Here is a 24,316-nt window from a genome sequence, read left to right as displayed (position 1 = left end):
GGAAAAATTTAACTTAATCCCCAGATGTGCTTTTGAAAAGCAGTAGATCCAATTAGTAGCGAAGGGCAGTAGAGAAGCAATTTCACTTCAGTACAGTGCACCACAACTCTGATGCAGGAGTAGTGCATAATATTAAAGTGTCTACATTTTAATAAGGGCGTTGTAAAACAAGACCTAAGGAAAGAGAAGAATGAAATGATTCAAAGGATAGGGAACCATTTTCTTTTAGTAAAAGGCTAAAAACTCAAGCTGTTTAACTTTCCATCTGCTGACCGAGAAGTGATTTGAATGCAGTGTTTAATATAGTAGAAAAAGCCATAACAGGAACCACTGACTGTAAACTGTTGCCAGACAGCTTTACACTGGAAATGTGGCACACGGTAATAGCAGGGAAAGCAACCATCAGAGCAAACTGCCCAAGCAAGCCATGCCTTCTTTATTACCTGATACCTTTCAGGATGGAAGGCCTTGAGGAGAGATATAAGTCTTTGAAATGTAAATGTTCTTTAGGCCAGTGCAAGTTAAGGCTTAAGGAAACGTGACTAAATCTAATGGGTCTTCAAGCAGCCTGCTCTTATAGCCTCTCCTGGCCTTAAGCTCCCTCAGTCTTGCTTCCTGTGGATTGACTCATGGAGAATAAAGATCAGGCAAGTATGTGTGCGCTGCCTGTGTTTCACGTCTGCCCCGAGCTCTACTGACATCAAATTCCTGAAATTACATGTGAACACATTTCTTTCCCGAATCACTTAAACAGGCTCTCTGATGAATTGGTGCTTTAGCAGCATGCGCCAAAGTGTGAAGAGAACAAAAGCGCAGCGAAGACCTGCAGTGAAGAATATAGATGGGTATACGAGAAGTGTTGGATGATGTGATCACCTACACAAACACCAAGGAGCACCTGGACCAGTGACAAGTGGGGAAACCCCTGAACTTACATCTGAGAAGACTTTTTAGATAGTTCAGACCTGGAAGATTTGCAAGAACTGCCGTGGAGATACAGAAGGTGGTGATCACAATTCAGTAGGTAGAAGTCTTTCACTCCCCCCATCAGTACTACACTGGCACTTGATGTGATAAGGACACCATCATAATTCTGGACTCTAGCTTTGCTGAAAAAAAATTAATAGCATATCCTGAAAGGTTAGGCGTTCTAATCCCAGTGTCCTGGGTAATACTGACTTAAATTTTAAATTTCATCGGTTGATTTTCCTGGCATTTTCACTTATTTTTACTTCTTGTTATGAGTTACATGCACTGTTCAAATAGCTGATTGGTTCTTCCTCAGATAGCTGTCACATGCATTTCAGTACCTGGAAAAGTTTTCTGTATACACTTCTATCTCTCTAAGTTCTTATGCTAATGCATAATCTGTTAGTATGCATTAACTCACAGAGGCAGAGGGAGATTTAAATCATATTGTTATGTGCTAGGAGGTAGCCAGGCCAAAATAAATACCACATGGATATCAAAATTGTTCATTTTGATGGGAATGACAACAAAAGTTAATGCTTAAGATTAATCACGTGCTTGCATATCTTTCTATGTTAATTCTTTTCTATTGTGTATTCATTACAGAGATTGGCTAATGGGAATCCTGAAATTTTAATACAAAGAGGTTCTTTATTTTGTGGGTATTGAAAAGTCTTCAAAGACAGGAGGCAATTCAGTCAAAAAATTCAACACCCCTTCCCCTGGCTGATGCCAGTACCCGCTCTGTTCTCCGCCACATGTTCCTCTGCACTGACTGCCTAAGGTGCTCTCTGAGAGGAACCAGTTTCTTCCTTTGTAGCTTATTAGGTCTCATTGGGAAGGGTTTTTCTTTCCACTGATTTTCAAAAAAATCGCTCCTTCAAACTGCATGCAGATAATTTTGTGCTTCTTAGGCTGATAAAAAAAAAAAAAAAAGTGTTGGTTCATATCATCAAACCTCAGGATTCATATATGTGAGAGATATATATACACCTTACGTATACAATCCTTATAGTTGTAGGATCTGAAGAGTGTACTAATAACTGGCAATATTCTTTACAAGTAATATTTTCTTCTAAATCACTCAGGCCATTAAATCTGAAGTCAGCAGAGATAAGCGTGTCTAAGAAAAAAGGACAAATTAAGCTTATGAACTAAGAAATGGTTGAAATGGAGAAAAAATATGGCAATAGGGCTAAGAATGAAGGACATGATATCGTCTTTTCTAAGGAAAAAAAAAAGGAAAGGAAAAAAAAGCACTGTGAGGAATACAGATCAGGAAAAGCACGAGATAAAAAGGAGGTGATTACAGAAAATGCACTATACCATCTGGATAATGTTTGACATCAGCAAAAGCAAACAAGAATCTGAAGAAATACATGTTCCCAATTATAATTATACATAATATATCATAGCTAGTATAATGAAGACTTCTTTAGGCAAGGTTGGTTTCTACTTTCTATGCTATTCCTTACTTTTTAAGTTCCTTGTAACATTTTATTTCCTTTTGGCAGCATTATGTCCTTTCTCTCTGACTAGTACATTAAGAAAGTTCCTTTCACTAATATCTTCTGAAAATGTTTTACACATATGAAAGATAATTTCAGAAATATCACTAGAATAAAGAGGTCATACCAAATGAGAAGAAATTTTGTCCAATTCCACAAGTATTTTCAGGGTATCACTCAATATTTTGATTTCTTTTGGCCCATAGAAGAATTATATATAAACTATACTAAAATGTCAAAGAGTTTGGTTTTATTAATTACCACAGTTGTTTCTCAGTATTATGTGCCTAAGATATCCATGTTAAAATAGCATCCCGTTTTTTTCTGGCAACAGCACTGAAAGGGGGATCCAGTACTGCATCCTGAGGTGACTGATGGCCTAGAGAGGCTGAAGACTGGACGGAGGTTGCTGTTAGAAAATTCTGCGTTTATGAAAATGGTTGGAGAAGTGTAGACACTTTATTCCCGCGTATTGCAATAAGGAACCATATGGAGTTTGGGATATATTATATAAATTGGTCTAGCCGCTAGACTGAGAAGCCGTGTCATTAATCTTGAATCCACACAAGATGAATATTAAAGCATTTCTCTTCATCACTTTGCCCAATATGTACAACAGCAGTAAATTAGATATATTTTAATTGACTTATCCTTTGGGGAATTGCTAGTGTGTGGGTTTTATGAACCTCCTCACTATGAGCAGACAGCAATCTCAAAATAAAGTGATGCATCCTGACTTCCCAGGATTAAAAAGAAATAGTAAGTCTGGGCAAGATTTTGCAGTTGATCAAAATCTCCCTTGAAGGACAGAATGACACAAACAGCAAGCAGAAATTTCCAATTAGCTGCTCATAACACACTGCTGAGCTGCTTTGATATCTTCTCAATATAGAGGCTAAGATGACTATTGCTCTTTGAACATTTTAATGGATATTAACATGTGTACTTTGTGACAAACTTGGACACCATCACCCCCTCCCCCCCTATATACCATAGTATATGCAGATGTATTGAAGAATATATGACTATGAGAATATACCGGTTAAAGAACACTCAATCGGCTGGACATCTGTACAGTTACAACCAATGTAAAAATTAAGGGTTATTTAACTGACAACAAACTTACAAATATTAAGATTTAGGCAGAATGATACCAATTGCCTGAGTAAGCAGAAAAGGGATTAGTAAGATTTTGTCACAAGTTTTATTCATAAGTCTGTCACAATGACTGTTGTTATTTTAATTATGGTATTTGAAACCAAGCAAATGCAGCAATATCCAAATGCAATTAAATAAGAAGCAGTTTGCTCTCAAGAAAAATAATGAGATGGGCAACAAACACATTTCTTTTTGGAAGATACTTTTGTCAAAATCAAAAGGGTATTTTATGAGGAACATGAAAACCTCAAATGTTGTCCACCAGTGAAGCTGTGGAACAGATTAAAAAGTGTGCATCTGACCGAAAATGTAACATGTTTAATAAGGCATTGATTAGAATTTCCAATAGAAGTGCCATTTATTCAAAATATTTTAGTGCATGAGATATGTGTATGTGATATGCATGCATTTCAAATTATTAGACCAATTTTCATTAGCAGTCCCTACATCAGCATGCTTTTGAGTGCTAAAAATGCTTTACTCTGATTCATTTTCTGCGTCAGTATATAATTTGATGTCAGAATTAGCATTGATTCTTTTCAACCTCTTCCCTTTCACAATATGCTGTCACCCAGGTTTGCTTGATCACCTCACCAGTGTTAAATACGTATTTTTGTTTACCGAGCTGAACACTGGCAATGCTAAAATGACTCCAGAATCCCATTGTGCTCCAGATAATGGAATGAGATACAGAGGCAGGCAGCACAAAGCAGTGGAGAGTCAATTTGTTCCAGTTAGTGGTGGGAGAGGGGAAACAGGTCCCTTAGCTCGGTGGCAGTGCGAACCTATTAAAGCCGTGCTGTACCTGGCATTGCCCTCCTCTTTGGCTCCGACACTGTCACATGGCTCCCTCCAGGAGACTGCTGGGAATGGGATATTTACCTGTACTATTTTTTGGAGTTTCTTTTTAAATATAAATAAAAATATTCTTTCTGAAGTCTAATAAGGCAATATGTACAGAAGTAGAAGAGCAGTAGTCCCTGAGTAAATACTGAAGTTGTTGCAATTCTCTACTGACTGACTGGAACAACCAATGTCAGCATATTAATACAAAATGAAAACAAATGACCAGACAAAAATTAGCCATCAATTGGAAGGCCTTAATCTCTCTCTACATAGTACAGTATGAAAATCTTAAGCTTTGTGACAGCAATGACTGATTTTAAGTGAACAGTTTACAGCTAAACCAGCAAAGCTGCAGTATTCAGGAACACTCCACCGAACCTAGTTTAGTGCACCTTGTAAAATTTGTGCTTACTTCACAGAGTTATTTATACTTCCTTCACATTAAATACCCAAGGACCCATAAAAATATTGCTTTTAATCTGTGGGACCCTCCTACATCTAAAAATACATTTGTCGCCTGGTAAACCTGGATTTAAAACCAAAGGTTCGTAAAATTAAATTGGATTAAAACTGAATTACATTTTAAGAGAATGCAACATCACTTGTCCAAAGCCTTAGACTCTAGTTTTAATCATGATGGAATGCAAGACAATTGAGACCCAGTCTTCACAATGTGTCTCCTACAAACAGGTTTTCTTATTTAATCAGTCATTGTCACCCTTTATTCCCTGGAGTCAGTTGATGTGACATTCCTTGCACCCCAGCATCCACAGAGGCTGTAGGCACTTAAAACCTTAAATTATAGCACAGTAGGAAATTCTGTCTTAACTTTGTCACTTCAGATTTCTCACTATGATAAGAAAAACATCTATATCCCCTTCCTTAAAAAAAAAAAAAAAAAAAAAAGATAAAAGAATCTAAGAAACACAAAAGTGCAAAGATGAACAAATAGAAAATCCATGTCTTCTTTATGAAGCTGACGCATTTTTTTTTCCAGGTTACTTCTGCACCTCCCCCCTCTGAATTATGTACTGTGTTATGTCATTAGATCTACAGCCAGCTTAGGCATGTTAGGTATATACAGTACCATGCATATTTATGGTAGTCAGCCACAATAAACAGATGGTTTGCGTACACACAATGTCATTTTGTTCTCAGCAATTCACAAAAAGCCTGGAAAGGCGTTTCACTGATTAGGACTGTTGGTCAAGAGCTACATTTAGCTAAGCATCTTTCATGAAAGCAAACGGTAATTTTCTCTTCCACCTGGAAGTGGAATGTGAGCTTTGTTTAGCCTAAGACTGGCAGCTCAAGTAATCTGGACCGTCACATCTTTACCCATCATTTCCATTTCCATTTAACTTTTCATTTGATTTCAAATTGACAGATCTGTAAATGAAGTGCTTACAGTGGTAGAAAATTTCTGTAATCTAAGTTTGTAAAAAGGATGTATGACAAGCTCAAGACAAATGTTTCAGGCATTAGATTAGAAGATGTACACTAGTTAGGTTCTAGTAAGATCAAGTCTTTAATCATTTGGCTTGCCAGTTTCAAATGCACCAAACTGGTTATTGGATAAGGTTCAGGTCACAGTGTCACAGTTTTCAAAACATACTTTTGTGTGGGTTTTCTTTAACAGAAAGTTCATCAGTAAAAGGCTCTGGATTATTCTTATTATTTCTCCTTTCATCAGATATGACCATCTCAAGTCATGTCAGTAGAGGACTGAAACCCAACTTTGTTCTCTTCTAGCAGAGTGAATGTGCTGAACTAAGCAACTCCTTTACCAGTATGAGGTTATATACTGACTCATCTTACAGAAACAGCCAATCTCTAGGTACTCAACAGAAGGAGACAGACTAATGTAGGACTGTCTGTGCAAGCCTGCGAGGAAACATATTTCTCTCCACTCCTAAGAACTTCAGCCTGAACTATATTTGAAAAGTCACATGCACCTGTACTTAAAATAATAATAATAAATTAAAAGCAGCTGATCAAATTATTGAGAAAATACTTTAGCTTGTGACTATATTATACAGCTATAAACCCAATGGTTTTAATAACTAATATTCCAGCCCATTCAGTAACTTCAAATGCAAGAAATTCTGGTGTTATTTATGTGATACCTCTTAACTTCCTACAAATGCCTCCAGGACATTGTAATATGGAGCACTATTCCAAAACTCTGCTCTATTATAAATATTTGCTTCACAAACCAAACGCTAAAAGATAGGGCTTCATGCTATTCTGCCCCAGAATTAGCTTTAAATGTTAAAACATATTTATTTGTAGCAATCTAAGAATATATTGCCTGTTTCCTTACACTGGCATTGCCTGTGCACTAAAACCAGTCCCACTGAAAAGGAAAAGTTTGACATCAAGGGCGTGAGTTTCCATGTGCTCTTAAAAGAAGGAATTACATCAGGTTTGAGCTCTTCAATCCACTGTTACTGAAGAATCACAGACAGTTGCTTGGGTAATGAATTATTTGGGCTACTTATTTATTTAACCAGGATATGAGATGCCTGGTCATGTTTATAGTTAGAAGGCAATCTGTTTTATGAGATCTGAAAAATCATAGAACAGCAGAAACAATAAAAATTTCCCATATATTTATTTTTCAGAAACAGTCCCTTTGCATGAACCTGTTGAGCCTCCACTCATAAAGCCTACTTGTTAACTTGACTAATTCATTATTTGTAAAAACATCAAATAAAGAATATAATAAAGGACCAACAAAATGAGTTACATCGTATGAAGACAGATATATGAAGGACAAGTTACACAACACACAAACTCCAGGGCACAGAGAATTTCTGTTTGACTATTAATCTAGGACAAAAAAAAAATCTATTTTGCAGCAGTTTATGGAGCACCTTTGTTTCATATCACCCAACTAATTCCTAGGACTAGAACACCAGTGTGTTTTACACCAATACTTGTACAATAGCTTGATGTAATAAATTTTATTTTCAGTCTTTTTAATATTAACAAATACTAAAGTCACAGTTCTCAAATACCTCTACAGCTGCACAGATACTGGAAGATTTATACACAGTTGCCATGTAAAGTCCTGTTTCTTCAGATAACCTGACAGTTAAAATATTGATAGATAACATAATAATACTGATTATTGCTTGACTAGGTAATATAATACTTGACTTTTCAAATCTATATCTTATATGAATTTTCTGGTGTCATCTGCTCTAAGACAGTAACAAAACTGTCCACCTCTTTAGAGGTTTTCCCATGTTAAAGACTAAAAGATACTCTATGGATTTAGATGTGGCTCAGTCTTAGCTTTGTTGCAGATTATTGTTGCATTTCTATGAAATATAGTCAACACAGAACTAAGAAAGCAAGAAGAAAGGAACTTTAACCAGTTAACATTGTATATCCTTTACTCAGCAAACAGCAGACACTTATTCCATAGGTAATCTATGAACACATTTTTCTTCTTTCTTTTTCTCTGTTCCCGTATCTTTTTTTGGCTTGTTCAGACCCGCTCTTCCCCAGATGCTACCTCTCTATAGAGACTTTTCAGTTATGTTTCTCTAATTTGTCATCAATCTTTCCTTGTCTCCCACCCCAATTTACCCACTGTCACTTTCTCTCTCATCCCAAATCATCCTCTTTGCCAATAAATATAAAGACCAGGGGGGGAAATTTAGCAATGTTATAAAAATCTAACCTGAGAAGAAAAGTTTCACTCTTTGAGATCAACTACTTGTGCAAAAACTACCTCTCTCCTAGCAGCTAAAGAAGGCAAGTGCTGACATTCATCGAAAAACTTTGGAATTTGCTTAGCAATTACTTAACTTAAACTGCTGAATTGCTAGGAAGGGCAGCAAATAGGAAACCCTCAAAAGATTTTTAAAAAAATATCTTGACTTAGAAGTCAAGAAGTCATCCAGTTGTTTCAAAAGTCACGGGAAAGGTTTTATATTCTGTAAACGTAAGTAAAATTTCTACCTGCTGATACCAGACTCCAGCTATCTCCAAATTACTGTTTTCCTTTCCTTCTGCTACACTTGGAAGGAGAGAGTAAGATTTAGCCATTTATTATAGACCTAGCTTTTTTCCCCCATTATGAAATGGCCCTGTGAAAGCTCTGTTAATTCATCTGCAGAAGAAATGAAAAATAGTTATTGCCAGAAGTAGGAGAAGCTAGAACGTGTGGCTAAGCACACTGTCAGCCTGGTGCACCACCTCTTGGCCCAGGGAGCACAACTTACATCCATCACAGTGGAAAACACTGGGTTCTTTTTCTCCCATAAGGTTGTGTTGCAGAGGTAAAAATGGTGTTCAATAATTCTTCAGAATAGACAGGGAAGAAGTTTTATCCCTTTTGTCCCAAAGTATCTGGTACACGAAGATCATGGGAAAAAGTCCTTGTGGCCCCTTCCAGTACACACTTTTGGACCCCTTCTGTAAGTGAACACCCACTCCTTTTGCACGTGTTACAAGGGCTCAGAGATTTCCCAAAAATGAGAGTAAAATTGGATCTTGTGCAGGTTCAGTTTCTATCAAGTTCTCAGGAATGGCAGTGCAGGTTCAGTTTCTATCAAGTTCTCAGGAATGGCACTTGAAATCCGTCAGCAAAATATCCCCCAAAGATACTCCTTTACCATCTTTCTTTACATTAATAATTAATTAAAAATTATCAGTAGTTGGTGCTATCTTAGCATGTTTTTATACCTCTTCTTGCCTACTTCACCTATTTTTATTTTTTCCTCTACTTCATTCAGAAACTATCTGGGAGAGGGACTGTCTTTTCATCCTGTGTTCCTATGGCACCACTGCCTTACACTCTGTTTTCTAGTTTCCACAACAGATAGAAAGACAGCAGGGGAAAAAAATCCCTGAAAGGAGTTGATTTTGCATATTTTGTTAGCACTGATTAATGAAAAGCCCCTTAACTGCTGGAAAAATGTATTAATTTTTTTACACGTTCTGGCTGAGATTTTCAATTTTCCAAAAGGATGTATTTACCTGAACTGTAAATGCAGATTATGTCAGAAAAAAATACTTCACTAAAGTTTACTCAAAATTTTCTATTTCACTGCAAAAATAATACCTGAAAGTTGCACCATCCATGACATCACTATGATATAAAAGGTTTGTAGTGTGCTTTTGCCAACAGGGACTCGGCAAGGTCAGGGAAAGAGAAGGCAAAACCAAAGCAAAGTAGCCAAGTATTTCAGAGTTACCAGTAAAAAAAGTAGCTTAGCACTGTAGGAGTGAAAATGAAACAGATGAAAGAAAAAGATGAACTGAACTTTTAAAAGTGACACAGGTGTGGCTAGGAAACAGGTTTTAAATTTGGATGCCTACAATGTTTAGTTCTTAGTCTGTAATTTCACTCTTCAAAATCAATCCCTGATTTATTTCAGTGAAAATCACAGTATCATAGAGTTATGGAATTAAAATTTGAGCTGGAAGTGATGTGTGCCATGTAGTCCAACTTCGTCTTAAAGTAGAACTAACTTCAAAGTTAAAGTGGGTAGCTTGTGTCCATATTATTTTAGAAATAATTTCAGGCCTTCAGAAACCTTCAAAGGAGCTTTGAAAATCTGGGATCCAGAAGTTCTGTGGAGTTTAAGCTGAAGGACAATATAAGCTTAGAAATGGACAATTCTTTTCATAGAATTTCTAAGCAAAATGGAAGAATTTTGGTCATTGGAAATTTAGTTCAATGAGCTGAATTGCGTATTTTGAAAGGAATAAAGGCCTTCAGAGATCACTAGAGGAAGAAGCGGCAGAAACCCTTTGAATATAGGACAGAAATGAAGAATGAGCTATATTTTCCTTGTGTCTGTAAGGTTATAAATACGTAACTGTGAGAAGTCAAAACAAAACCTGCAATTTTCAAATCCCTATGGCCAAAGTGAGATATAACTGTTCTTAGATAAGTAGAATACATTACGATTATGTGTGTGTGTGTGTTGGGGAAGATTTAAGACAGTTCATTCAATGATAATTAAAACCTGCAGCAGAACTGAAGGCTTAACTAGTAAAGAAGCTATTTATATTCTACTCAACAATACACTCTGCCTTGTAGAAAACAAAGCTATAGCAGAAATATAATTTGTTTAATTCTCCGGGATTTCTGTGTTTGAATTAGACAATTGAGTAACGTTTTAATTTTTATTAAACACAGTTGGAATAAAGAGCATGCTTGGCTCACATTCAGATGCTGAACATGGAAAGGTATCTTAATTGCCTGTGTTTGATGGGATTTAACTGGTTCTTGATGTCTAAAATTTCTACAGGTTTTAGCTACAGATTAAACTTAGCCATTCCTCATTTGTAATGCAATCAGTAACAATGTTTTTTGTAAGCAAGAACAGTAATTTTTTCCCAACAAAATAAAAGTGTTACTTTTTTGTTATTGAGGGTTGGCTGCGGTAGAAGCTGAGGGGCCAGGTGAGTTAATCAGTTTGCTCTTTAAACCTCTTCCTTTTTGTTTCCTAAGATTCTCTAAATTTTCTACTAATACCTATATCTCTTTTCAGTACTTCACTGAATAAAGGGTCTGAATAAAAATGCTTTTAACTAGATGCCAACATCAAGAAAAAAAATTAAACCAAACATTTTCTTTTCAGAGATATAGTCATTTGATGTTATGGAAAGTTCTACATTTCCCTATTGCACTAAGAAAGAAAAAGGTACAATTTGAATCCAGTTTCCCTGAAACACAGCTCTGTACTGTAAAGATATCATTTTATCATGATCACTTTTACCCTGGGAAATACTTTTTCAAATAACATAAAAAAATAATTCCACTTGAAGCTGTAAACTTCTTATGAACAGTTTATATAATCAATCAAAAGGCTTTGTGCTGTCTACAGAAAGAGCATGCATTACTAATAAAATTAAAGACACTGTTTATATAGCTTATATTTCACAATTGTGTTTTGAACTGGTGAAGATTTGCAAGTATGAAGCAAAATCATTTCAATCCCTTAGTTGGAGACTGAATAAATTAAAAAATTAAGTAGGACAGTTTACTGAGGCAGGAAGCTTCAATATAAAGTAAAGGCACATAAGAGTACACTTTGAGATACAATGTACACCTTTTGCAGAAAGACTTTACCATTGCAATAACTGTTTTACCTTAAGCAACAAATTGAATTATGACTAATTTCTGAATTTACACCCAGAGCTTAAAGAACTACATCAGTCGTTCCCGAAGGTCAGGGATATCCCAATTTGAAAACTTTAATAAATAACAACAAATAAAGTATTTAGTTAGGATGTTGCCTCCAGAAGAAATACAAGCACTTACTTATGTTTCTTAAAGAAAATTACATTTAGCTGCAAAATTTTGAAGAGATCTGAAAAGGTAGTGGATCAGATTATGACTTCAGGCTCCTGAAGTTTTCAGAAGCTGTGTTCCTCAGTTCCTTACTGCTGTGTAATGATGACTCCATGCAATAATTTAAGATTGTCTAATAACTTTTAAGATTGTCTAATAACTTTCAAGATTATAAAGATTACTGCTTTTTTGATTCTTTAGCCTTGGAAGCTCTGGGTCAGACTTTCAGAGTTGGGAAGCACTTGTAGCTCTCATGAATGCAGAGCTGCTTATCCAACCTAAGTTGATTTTATAACTAAATAATCAAAAAATCCCAGATGTTTCCACTAAGCAAGTTATAATGGAGGTAAGTGCAATTTTAGCCCCATCCAGAGTAAATTGCTAATAAAAAATAATTAGATAAAAAAAATAGTTTATTTATCACGAGCGGAAAAAAACTCAACCTCGCAATGAAGTTAAGAACGGTCTGATATTACAAGTTGACCACATAAGCTCGTCTATGAAAGAAAAGGAATGCAGACGGTGTATAATTAAAGCCCACCAGCTCTTAATTTTTACTGCCTAGGAATGAGATTGATTTCCTCTTCCTTAAAAAGGGCTGACTCCTTTAATGTAAGGCATCTTTCATCTAAGTTACCAATATACATCTCACCGTTTCCATGAGGCAGATGGTATAGGCACCACAGGATGCATGAACAGACGTCTTCTCCTCCGGGAGGAAATATGGAGTATATTCAGCAGTGCAGTGAGGTTAGGGCTTACTCCAGAAACCAGGGTTAGTGGATGGTCAGGACCACCCACCCATGTGCTCTACAGGAGGCTACGGGAACACAAATATTCAGCATTTTTGGGTTTGTTTCTCAAGAATGCAGGAAGTGCCTTCAGAAACTGCACAGCTACGCAGGTGCGTCCTGGAGCCCTCAAAATTGGGTGCTTGTACAGAAGGGGCTGTGAGACTGAAGTCACCATCATCTCAGAAAGTAGCTGTATCCAAGCTACCAGCCTCAGTGGCAAATCTTTACCTAATGTGATTTAAAATAACTGAACCCCATAGTTTTTAAAGTTTATGTAATGGAAGTGACAACTGACCCAGCACCACAGAATACAATTATAATTAAGAGGAGACTTTTCTGAAAAATGTCTGTGGTGCCTTGGGGAACAATGTAGGTCACAGCATCAATTAAAAGCAGAACAACCTCTTCATTGCCTCTGTAACATTTAACCCCGAACCATTTTGTTGCTGTAAATTAAACAATCCATGCTGCATTACATCACAGGAGTGAAAAAATCAAGAATTAACTAGTTTAAAAACTCATTTCAAGCTCCAGCACTCACTTCACCCCATGTAACATGGGTAAGTGATACAGAATACTGATGTTACCACTATTTGGCTCAGCTTCATTGAGTAAAAGTGCTATCTGTACTTTCAGTTTATATTATCTGGATATTAATATTAGACCTCTGCAGGAAAGTATCTGAGAATTTCTTAACTGAGGATTAAAATCAGCAGTTACCTTTGCTGCTGACTGCATAGGAGATGTAAGATTGCTCAAGATTTTAGGTAACTGGAAGTTTTGGTAACTGGAAGGTCTAGTGAACACTCTTCTGTGCAGGGAAGTGGAATATAGAAATAAATCACTTCAGATAAAATGTGTCTTCAGGGGCCACTACAGACAGTTTACCTAATTACTTTTCTAGGAGTATAAGAGATATCAATGATGATTGTTAATAGAAGCCACCCAACAATTTGAAGACTTTCACTTCGAAAGAATTGCCCACAAATAGCGTCCCTTTCTAATATCAATACATCTCTGTTTCTTAACAACAAAGTGAATTTCCAGTAGCATTTAAGCCAGAAGAAAGGTCTTTGGTAATAAAACCTCACAAATGTTGTCTACTTTTGTAAGTGTTCAACTAGAAATAGTGGGCAATATCTTGGATTTGTTTAAGTCTTCTGAAGTTTTATCATTTGCTTGAGTGAGAGGGAAATCACATTCTTCTGCTCAGCCTGTGATGTTGGAAGGTCAACTACACAGCGGTGATAAGCTGGAGTGCCTGAGCAATGTCTGACAAAGCCCATAAGAAAAACCACAGTAGAACATCAACTGACGCCACAAGAAAAGGGAAAATAAATGCATAAAGTGCACCTATCCAACTATCCTGCTACTCATGAGTAATTATAAATAACGAAAAGGTACTGTAGGCAAAATTAGACCTCCTAATACCCATGCAGTGTTTTCAGCACAAAAATTCTTCATGGAGAAACGAGTGAGTTCACAATTCTATAGGGATATGTAGGCAAGAGCAAAGACTCATTTCTAAAAAATTAGCAGGGGAAAAAGCTCAATAGCTATGTTAGTTAAGAAATATCTCCCTAAGAACACAAAGGAAATGGATCTGCACATCAGAGAAATTCCACTTAATACAACTAGGTTTTGAGACTTGAACTCTGCCTACATCCTCCACTGCATTTTTCACATTACAGTAAGGACCATGGGAGCTCAGTTCCCTTTTCCCAGTTGAAAGGTAATTATGCAAAGCATCTTAACTTCTGATGAGCCCTGTATCCATTGCTATAACATCTCAGTACCAGTGTTAAGGCCTGGAACTCCACTGTTGTAGGCTTTCAGTGAACCCACAACACAAAAACAGAGTGGCCAAGCTTCAGAGAGTTTCCATTCTGAGTTGATTCTGTTGAGAGACAACAGACATAAACCATTGCTCAACAGTACTCATCAGGATTTGGCCAAGGTCTTAGACGCCTCATTACCTAGCCATTGATTTTTTTTTAGATGTTAAGACAAACCAGACTTTGCTGGTGAATTGAACAAAAAGCATGAAAATCTTTCGGAAGTCTTCACAATTGAACAATGGGCCCTTCCATCCTTGCCTAACTGGAGAGGTGAGTCACTTTCTCCCAGTGAATGATATAGGGTAAGCAGGATGGGAATAAGAGAAGACAGTTTATTTTAGGTGCAAGTCAAAGCAGGGAACTAAAAAATAAATTTTATAATGGGGTGTAGTGGGGGGAGAAAAACAAAGCTGATTTTAAATATACTTTCACTCGGGGTTGATCAGCACACCTATAGACTTGCAGACTGAAGGGGTCTCGGTTTCTTCTGACCTCTAAATGTCCTAGAATGCTACAGTATGATAATGTCTCATTCACCACTGAGCATACATGTAATGGTTGTACAGTAATGAATTAGTTATATGTAAACCAGATAGAAAATGTCTAAAGACTCTTCAGGCACTATTGTGCTTCTTAAAACACTTCAAAAGAAAGGAAAATGTTATGTCTCTTTTACAGTCAGGAAAACAAAGGCAACGAAAACGAAGCAAGCTGCTGAAGGTGACTCAAGATAGCAGTTGCAAAGCCAGGAATTCAAACAACATATCTTGTCTAGAATCTCATTTTAAAGACCATCTAAACTTCAACCAGTTATATAAAATGTCACTGAGACGTAGATGGCAGACAGTCATGCAGCACTGAAACGTCACACCCTCCAAACCAAACCTTGCTGTTTTAAGCAAAATTTAGCTACTCCAGATTACAAGCCAATGAAGGAAAATTAATTCAGAAATCAATGATCTTGGAAAGATTCAAACTTCATTCTCCACATGTGTTGGCCATGAGATGGTTGTACTGAGCTTTTTATCTGGTCTATTATGAAGTTTGGGGAAAAAAAAGACTAAAAAGACATATCTCCAAAAAAAGCACAATACAGTGAACCGAAGTACCTCATAACATGTGACTTTTTTTTTTTTTTTTTTTTTTTTTCCTGGGACATTAATAACAGAAGTGTGGATGACAAATAATACAGGAGTCACTCATTTTTTGTGGGAAGCCTCTTCATGTAAGGGGACAACAGCAAAATTTCAAAAGGTAGCTGTGTATGGCATGCCTCATAGCTTCTGCATAGAGTCTGATTGATTCATGATTGCATTAAAATGCAAGCTGCAAATCTCAGGCCAAGGAAAATGTAAAATGAGAAAAGCAGCGCTAGCCTCTATTCATCCATGGGAAGAAAGTAAAAAGGAAGTAAATGCTCTCATTAGACCAAATAATACAGCTCCACATTTCTTCATTTGAAATACTGGCTGGGGAAGAAGGTGATAAACTGCATTAGTTATATGGGTTGAATCTCCCTCAACCATATCATCTAATCCCACATTCCTGTACTGAAGAAGTTTTTGCTGACGCTGCTGGAGAAAGGCACCTAAAAGATTCAGGGTTTAAGGCAGAAAGTATCACTAGATCATTGAGGTTAGCCTAATGTACTGCAGCACATAACACTGACAACAATAACTTGTCTTAACCTAAAGTGTGCCTATCTATTTCAGAAAAGCATCTAATCTGGAAAACATAACAAGATTGAGATCTACTACCTCCCTTGATAGCTTGTCCTATATTCTCACTGCTAGGAATGCCTGCCCAGCATTTGTTTGCTTTCACCATGGTAGGTATTCTGCTTTTCTCCACTACTCTGAAGAACCCTTTTATTCCCAGTGTCTCCATAGGAATACACTGTTGTTAAATCATATCTATCTCTGGAAGAATTTTTCTCCACCCTACTCTCTTTTCTGTCTTTTCATACATATTTAATATCTTTTAAAAGTATAGACTCCAAATCTTGGTGTGGTGTTTCCATAACCTTACTGGTTTTACGTACAAATCAAACCACCTCCTTATTCTCAACTTTCAGTCTTTTTTCAACATTCAAAGTTCATAGTACAAGCCCTGCTGAGTTGTCTGTTCTTTCTTCTGGAACATTCTCAGTGTCATTTATTTCCGCTGTAGGGGTCCCCCCTGTGTATGTCTAGCTGGTATTACTTCCTTCTAGCTGTGTAATACCTCTCTTCTAGGTAATAATGATTTTGTTGAAGTGGCCTCTGTTTACCAGGCTAGAATGCAACTGGCTTGTTCTGCCTGACTACTGTGCCCTCTTTTTTCCTACTTTTTCAATCCTTGCATCATCTGCAAATTTTGCACTCCAAGAATTCATGTTTCCTTCCAAATGATTTGTGAAAATAGTGAAATATGTTGTCCACATCCAATTCTAAATCACAGAAGACAATCCCTCAAAATTTCTGTGTAAAGGTCATTTCTCATTGACTCATACTTTGAGATGTCAGTTCTTAAGGAATACCATTTTGATAAAGTATACTGTTATTTATTTATACCAGGTACAATACAGAATTAAATCAAATGTCTTACAGAAGCCCAAACACCACCTAGGACCATTTATGAAGAAAAATCACATTCTGAAATGAAGTTTATCTAACACAATGGCTTTACTTCAAAACTATGCTGACTATCATTAATTTACTCCAACCATTAATTTATTCTTATGCTTGCTTTCTTAGCTAAATCCTCATTAATCTTTCCAATATTGTCTTCCAGGGCTGACATATAGCTAACCTGCTCTGCAACATTATTTGGGAAAAAAAAAAAGGTAAAAACAAAAGCATGGTACTCACACTCCATCTCTCTGGAATTTAAAATATATTCTAACAGATCTCTTCAGCCTCCTTTTTTAAGGCTCTTAGGTGAAAGTTATCAAGCAATAAGCCTTCTGTTTTACTTTTTTATCACTGGCAGATGTTGTTTAACATGCTTTTAAACACTCAGTGTGTTTGCATAGTAGGGACACTGGATCTTCTACCACCATATGGGCTTGTTAAGGAGCAAACAGCACTTCCCTCCTACTGTGTGCCACTCAGTATTGAAGAGGTATCAGAGTTTTGGTTCATCTTTACATGAATAAATGACACAATTAATTAAACAGTGATTGACGAGCTTCATTTCTTCTTTTAGATGTTACAAAAAAAAAAAAAAAAAAACCAACAACAAAAAAAACCCAACCAAAAAAACAGCAAAAATCAGTTATGTGCATCCAATATAAACCAAGAAATAAGCTTCTTTAAACCTTTCTCAAAATCTTAGGAGGCAGAAATTGAGTGTTTGGATATATACTGTCAGAGTTCTTATCCATTATACTTGCTACTGATTCCTGCTGGGTTGCCACCTTAAGTGCCACATATTTTTGGCCCTTATGTTTAGGAAAATCACCTAGGCATGCTAAGCCATTATAAATTGATGTATATCTGGCAGAGAGCTGTGCAAGGGTCACTCAGAATTGTCATCTGCCCTATTTATCCCAGTGTCTTGTTAACTCTGAAATCAAAGGATAGCAATTTGGACATCAACAATATATCTTTAGACTACTTTGACCAGAAATATCCCATTAGTGTGCATTATCCTGATATCGTAAACTGCCTTCTTTTCCTCCTGAGACTTCAAAGGACTCAGCTGGCAAACAACCAAAATATCAAGTTTCTCACACATCTATTATCATAATGGCAGGAGGTCATACACTGAAAACTGAGAACACAAATGCAACATAAACTAAACTGCATATTTTGATAACAGAAATGTATGGAGGTTAGTATCCTAGTGCAATAGAGTCACCGGCACTTTTGGTTGATTTGGAGTTTCTTTGTACTGCGAGTTTCAATGACAACTCCTCTATTGAAAAAAAATGGATAAACCCCCCACCCCCTCAACAACAACAACAACAAAAAACAACAACCCCCAAGCAACTTCAACAATGCTCTTGTCTGTCAGGTTTTTCAGGTCCATGATAGCAGCACTATTCAACATAAATATACTTAGTCTTCCTGTCCTGTACCCCAGGTTGGTCCTGCCTGTTACACCTCAGAGACTGATTGGATCTCTGCTAGGCCAACAGACAATAAGAAGAAATTTCAAAAAGATAAATGCGACATTTTCCTGAGCACATGAGCTATGTTATTTGACCATAAAGAACAGTGGAAAGAGACATAAAGACAATGGAAAGAGACAATCATTTTCAGGGCACAATCCACCTCCATCTAAAGGAGACAACCAAAACAGGTTGGAAGAACTGCATCCAGGAAGAGTCTCTCCATTGACTACCATGACAATATCATTGACTTGCATCAGGTGAGGCCAAATTGTTTTCCTCATCAGCCAGATTGTTTTCACTTTGATCAGTACCTAGCTGAGGCTTCTTATATGCCACAGCATCTTGTCAATTATTGAAGCATTTATACAAATATTTTGTTTAACTTGAAATGGGTGCTTTTGAGTCTAGGGCAGCATTGGTGAGAAAAATTGGCAAAACTATGAAGCAGCAATCCAGAAACTATTTCCTTTCCTCACTTATTTCTCACAGCTAAATTCACTACTCTCACCTGTGCATTAGTCCATTCCATTTCAGGAAAAGGTCCCAGCTGAAGGCCTCTACCTGTGGGATTTTCTTCCTCTTGGCCTTTCTGGAAGTACATAGAGACATCTACTCAGGACATGTTCCAAACTCAGATTTCTCATTGTGTTTGCATACGGTGCTTACTTCTGTGGTTTTGCTTCCCAGGTTGCTTTTAGGGGGCTGGGGGCTCATTTTTGCTATATCTGCTTTGGGAAATATCCTGGCATGCCACCTATTCCCCTTCAAGTTGAAAACTGGTGTTAATACATGTTGAATTGGCCAGAGGCTTTCTAACAAAAATGAAATGCCATTATATTATATAATATTCCAAATGTGAGTGCATATTATTGATTATAAATATCTATGGAATAGCTGTTTATTCTTCAAGGGAGAACAAGTAAGTTCTATATATATTATAGAATTAACACTGTACTACTATATTTAATTTTATTTTTAGTATGCAACATCTACCAATCTCAAGTAATTATTAGAAAATCAAGCAAAAAGGCTGTAAGGAATAAATAAATGTTCTCTTGACAGTCCACCCCTTTCTCGCTAAAATTAGAAATAACCCTGTTCCTTCTACATTTTAAAATCCACTCTAATTATCACTGTGAATTTGTGAAGTTTTAACAGAAAGAGACTATACATTTGCTTTTAATGAACATCAGGCTTCATTTTTTGTGAAACGGAAAATCTGCACTGAATTCAGGCTCCCACCTAGGCATGAGTCAACACCACCATAGAAAACACATGAGTTTTTAACAAATAACAGCAATGTGGAAGAGCCCTGTCAGCAAAGGGAGACGCGTTGCAAGGATCACAGGTTTTGTCAATAGCAAAACTACCATGTCTGTAGCTATGCATCCAATATTTTTTTTTTTTACAGAATGTTTAATTCCTAAGGTACTAAAAAGCATTTTTACAAAGGCCACATTCATTATGATGCATTTGTAATACTGATCCTCACCTTGCAGTAGATCACTTTAAAAACTTTTTGTTTCTGTATTGCTAAGGAATACAACTTTTAAAAAAGAACAAGGAGAAAAAAACCCACATTTTTTCACTCTCACCTGCAAGAGTAAGTCTTTTTTTAACACCACTAGGCTAACAAGTCATTCAGGGAAATCTTGAAACACTGTTGGTGTAAAGAGTGGCAACTAATAGTCAAAAAAAAAAGATGGTATAACATTTTTAAAGCTTTTAAAAAGTATATTCTAAGGAAAAGGGACTTCTAGCTCTGCTTAAAAGGATTACTGCTGTCATACAACAGTATTCTTAAGAACTGAGGATTATATTGATGCTGTCAAACTTCAGGCATTTAGGTTTTTCAGATAGGAGAAGAGTCCGTGGAGACATGGGAAACTCCTGAGAATGGCTCAGGGCTTCAGTGCACTGAGACACCCTTTGGAGGTTGCATTCCCACCTCAGTGAACTGGAATGAATTGAGGTCTGAATATTCAATTGAGCTCATACGTAAAGGATTTTTATATGACAAAATCTAAAGTAACTTATTTTACAGTGTAATGTGTGGCTGCGGATTCCCATACATCAAGATGAAGCCTACCAGGAGCCACTGGGAGGCATTTAAAGGACAAGTCCACAAGGGCTTTGTGTTATTTTGGCCACAGCAATCTTCTGCATATATGTAGTTTAGTTCATGGATTTGGTTCTGGAGACTTTTGAAAAGAAACATGTGGTTTCATAAACACAGATGGAAGAAATGCTCCCAGAGCAGTAAGCACTGCTCTACCGGAGGAAAGATCAAATGCAAAAATACAAAGTAAGGAACATCTACGTGGAGATCATTAACTGAGGCGGAGCCAAGAGTGAGTTTTGTTGCAAAATGGCCTTCCTTCAGAATATAAGTGATTGCTGTGTATAAGGACATGGGTTATAATTATTGTGCTGTAATCATTGATGATAAGACACCAGCAGAACGTATCATTTTAGGGGCACTGCATTTTAAGATAGATACTGAAAAAGCCAAAGGAAATTTACAGGAGAGGAAAAAGAGTGATGATGGATTCAGAAAGCACAACCTAGGAAAGACTGAAAATGGGATATTACATGGGCATAGTGATCCGTTAGTCTCCACTGAGGACAGAATCCAGAGAAATCATCCTAAATTAGCTGCTCTGAAAAAAGCCTCTAACTGCTAGGGTGCTGAAACATTGAAACACATTCCTTCCAATCCTACATGCTATGAGTCCATAGCTTTCACCCCTGAAAAGTTTATTCCCTAGTAATTTCAGCAATTTTAGTGGAGCAGGATGATTAATAGCCAGCTAATAGCAAAAGGCACATTCCTCTCAGTTATTTCTTTAAAAAAAAAAAAAAGAAATATATATATATATATATATATATACTCACTTTCAAAGTAAGATTGTATGAATGGCACCAAGTGGATACACAGTGTAGAAATGTAATTCTCATTGTAAAAAATAGGGTTTTGAATAAACTACTCAAATGCAAGTAAGGTAGCATTTATAAACAGCATTCTTCATAAGCATCATATTGTACGTCATGGATGTGACAATCTTAAAAGTGAGACTGAGTTTCCAAAACAGAGTGTATTAGATGCGCTGAAGTATCACTTTGTCTCTGGCTGCTACTTCAGAAGGCTATGGGTTTCCTTCAGTCATTTCTGACAGCCACATGCACATCTCGGATCTTGCAGGCCATCTAAAATACACTAGATGTCTATCTTAGACAACTGCCCTCACCCCAAATAGTAGTCTTTTTTTTTTTTTTTTCCTTTTAAGGAGATCTTTTATTTGCTAACAGACATTGTCATTGATACTAGTTATTATTGGGTATGGATATATAATTTAAATATGAACTTTTGGCATGTATTGTATAGAAAATCTCCTACTTTTTAATTAGAAAAAAAATATGTAAGTTTCAAACTACTTTAAATATTATGAACTATGACAACAGTTGTGATCCCTTGGGAGAACTCACTTGTAAAATAGCGAGTGTTTTACACAAGACCTAGAGACAAGTTTCAGTTTCTAAGTCATTTTCCACTTTTAGAAGGGCTTAAATACACCTATAGACTGGAAAGCTTTGTTAATCTGTGGATTAAGGTAGAATCAATTTAGTGCCATGGAAAAAAATAGCACATATTAAATACTAAGAAGTCCCTTGGTCCAGGAAAAATTACCTTCACACAAGAACATTATACAGTACCATGCAACGACCACACAAAGAAAAAGGAGGAAAATAAGGTTTTCTGTATAAAAAAAATCTTCATGAGGTGAAGAAGATCTCATGAAAATTACAACTACAAAGCTCCTATTAATCTTTGTAGAGGACATTGAAGTACTGCTATGCCAAGTAACAGTAACACAACACCAACATAGGGAGAAGAGATGTGTCAAGAAAATTGTGATCGTGTTTTTAAATAAAGCAATGAAAAATTGTTACACTTACAGGAACTTCAATATACCGAACAGTATCTGTGATCGCAGTTCTAAATTCAAGTCTGTTCCTTATGCCTATGATGTAATTACTAGATGAATTCTGTGGAATTTACAAATATGTAATTACTAGTCACTAAAATCGGCATTTAGCTTGAGGTTATACACTTTTGTGGCAAATAATTGCTTTTAAACTAAAAATTTCAATTATGTCAGGCAATGAAGGGAAGGCAAGTTTCAATGAAAAGCTCAAAAATGTATAGGAAGCTACAATTTCCTTTTAAAATTTGAGTCATTCTTCTTACCAACTTACAACAGAATAATAAACAGTTGATAGCACATTGGCAATAAGTCCAAAAATACTTTTAAAGCAGGCTTGTGAATGAAATGAAAATTCAGGAGCAGCAGATGGGTTTAACTGCTGTTAAATGTGGAGTGGTTTCCAAGAACATGTTGTATGTCATAATAAATAGCCGGAGACATAAAGTTTCCTGAGTAGTTTAAATCCTGAGCATCCAAGTTAAGTGAGGGCTTTCAAGCTTTGGCTCGCTGCAACATCGCCACATTTTACCCTCATCTACAGCAGCAAAAATGCTTGTTATTGACAATGTATGTCGGCAATGGTTGCAATTAAAGCAGCATTGAACACAGTTTCGCAAGCAGGCAGGTTTAACATGGGCTTTCTGAAACAAGAATAGTTCTTGGCTGTGCTTGCAGGTTAATCACATTCAGCACCAGCAAATTCATTGTCAGCAGTGGATAATTATGCTAGTGTACACAATGCCTCAGTTTGTGCATATGTTTTACATAATAACCATGTTACGAATTGCCTCCCTTTCTAATTCTTGATCTGGATGTGGGAATTGGGATGGCGTGCTGCATCTAGGATTTCTGCAGTCAGGATCTGACCACCTCCATGTCTCATGCCCTATTGGTTTGAAGCAAAAGTAAACTCCTGAAGGCCCAGGAAAACAGGCAGCAACTTCTCTGTTTGTACTTAAAGCAGTTCTGGCTTCATCTCCTAATCCACAAAAAAAATGGCTTTGTCAGGTGGCAGTTATGACCAAGTTAAAGCTTGTGCACTTGTTACCATGTATTGTTATATTTGAGTGACACAAATATTTGTGACATAGAATAAAATTGGAACTTTTAAAGCCACACAGCAATGTGCAGAGGCACAGATAAAGAAGGGTTCAAAAGAATGAGTACGACTGCCAAAGAAAAGAAATTTACATCAGGATTTAAGCCCAGAAAAAATCATTGCTGTTATCTCCTGTTAAGGCAATTGCTTCTGTAAAAACAAGGGGTTTGTAAGGGACTTGGAAAAGAGCATCACTGGGTCCAAAGAAGTCTCTGGAGTTTAGAGCAGACCTACACTTATTAACATATGTATCTGCTTGCATAGACGCATCAAGGATGATTCTGGTTAGTTAGTGTATAATATCAGTGTCTGCTTAATACTACCCTGGATGAGCTGCAGAGAAAGGCAGTAGTAGGGGAATAAACGTAAGAAAAGAAAGGTAGGGAACCGGTGAAAGAACTTTATCAGAGAAGAGAAGAGATGTCAGACCTTCATGTGGGTTACCAAGTATACGCTGGCTCTGTTGCTGACCTATTCCTTTTCATTGCTACTCAAGAAAATCCTGTTTTCTAAACTATTACCCCATGAAACATTTCTTTTCCCAGTTAGTTATCTCCATGAAAACAAATTTTGATATAACTATTGCAAAAACACATCTCTAATCCTAGTATTACACTCCACTCATGTAACAGACAAAATTAAATTCAGTCTACAGATGCTCGTGTAGCATTCAGTGACCACTAGGTGACCAGGGGTCTTCTAAG

At 36.7% G+C, this 24,316-nt stretch overlaps 1 protein-coding gene across 12 annotated transcripts in view; it reads right to left on the bottom strand.

The window, feature by feature from the left end:
- The window catches only part of DLG2 (discs large MAGUK scaffold protein 2), a 1,040,325-nt gene that overhangs the window by 620,186 nt on the left and 395,823 nt on the right, over positions 1–24,316 (bottom strand). For 8 of the 12 annotated variants that reach the window (XM_055702908.1, XM_055702907.1, XM_055702910.1 and 5 more), the window contains one exon: positions 19,036–19,116. The exons of the other annotated variants lie outside the window; for them this stretch is intronic. In XM_055702908.1, the coding sequence (XP_055558883.1) occupies positions 19,036–19,116 (81 nt within the window). The remainder of the gene's footprint in view (positions 1–19,035; positions 19,117–24,316) is intronic. 12 annotated transcript variants of the gene reach the window in all.

This window comes from Falco cherrug, chromosome 2, assembly GCF_023634085.1.
Source record: "Falco cherrug isolate bFalChe1 chromosome 2, bFalChe1.pri, whole genome shotgun sequence".
NCBI classification, from domain to species: Eukaryota; Metazoa; Chordata; class Aves; order Falconiformes; family Falconidae; genus Falco; species Falco cherrug.
The sequence above is the reverse complement of the archived record's forward strand: the minus strand, read 5'-3'. Positions and strand labels throughout refer to the sequence as shown.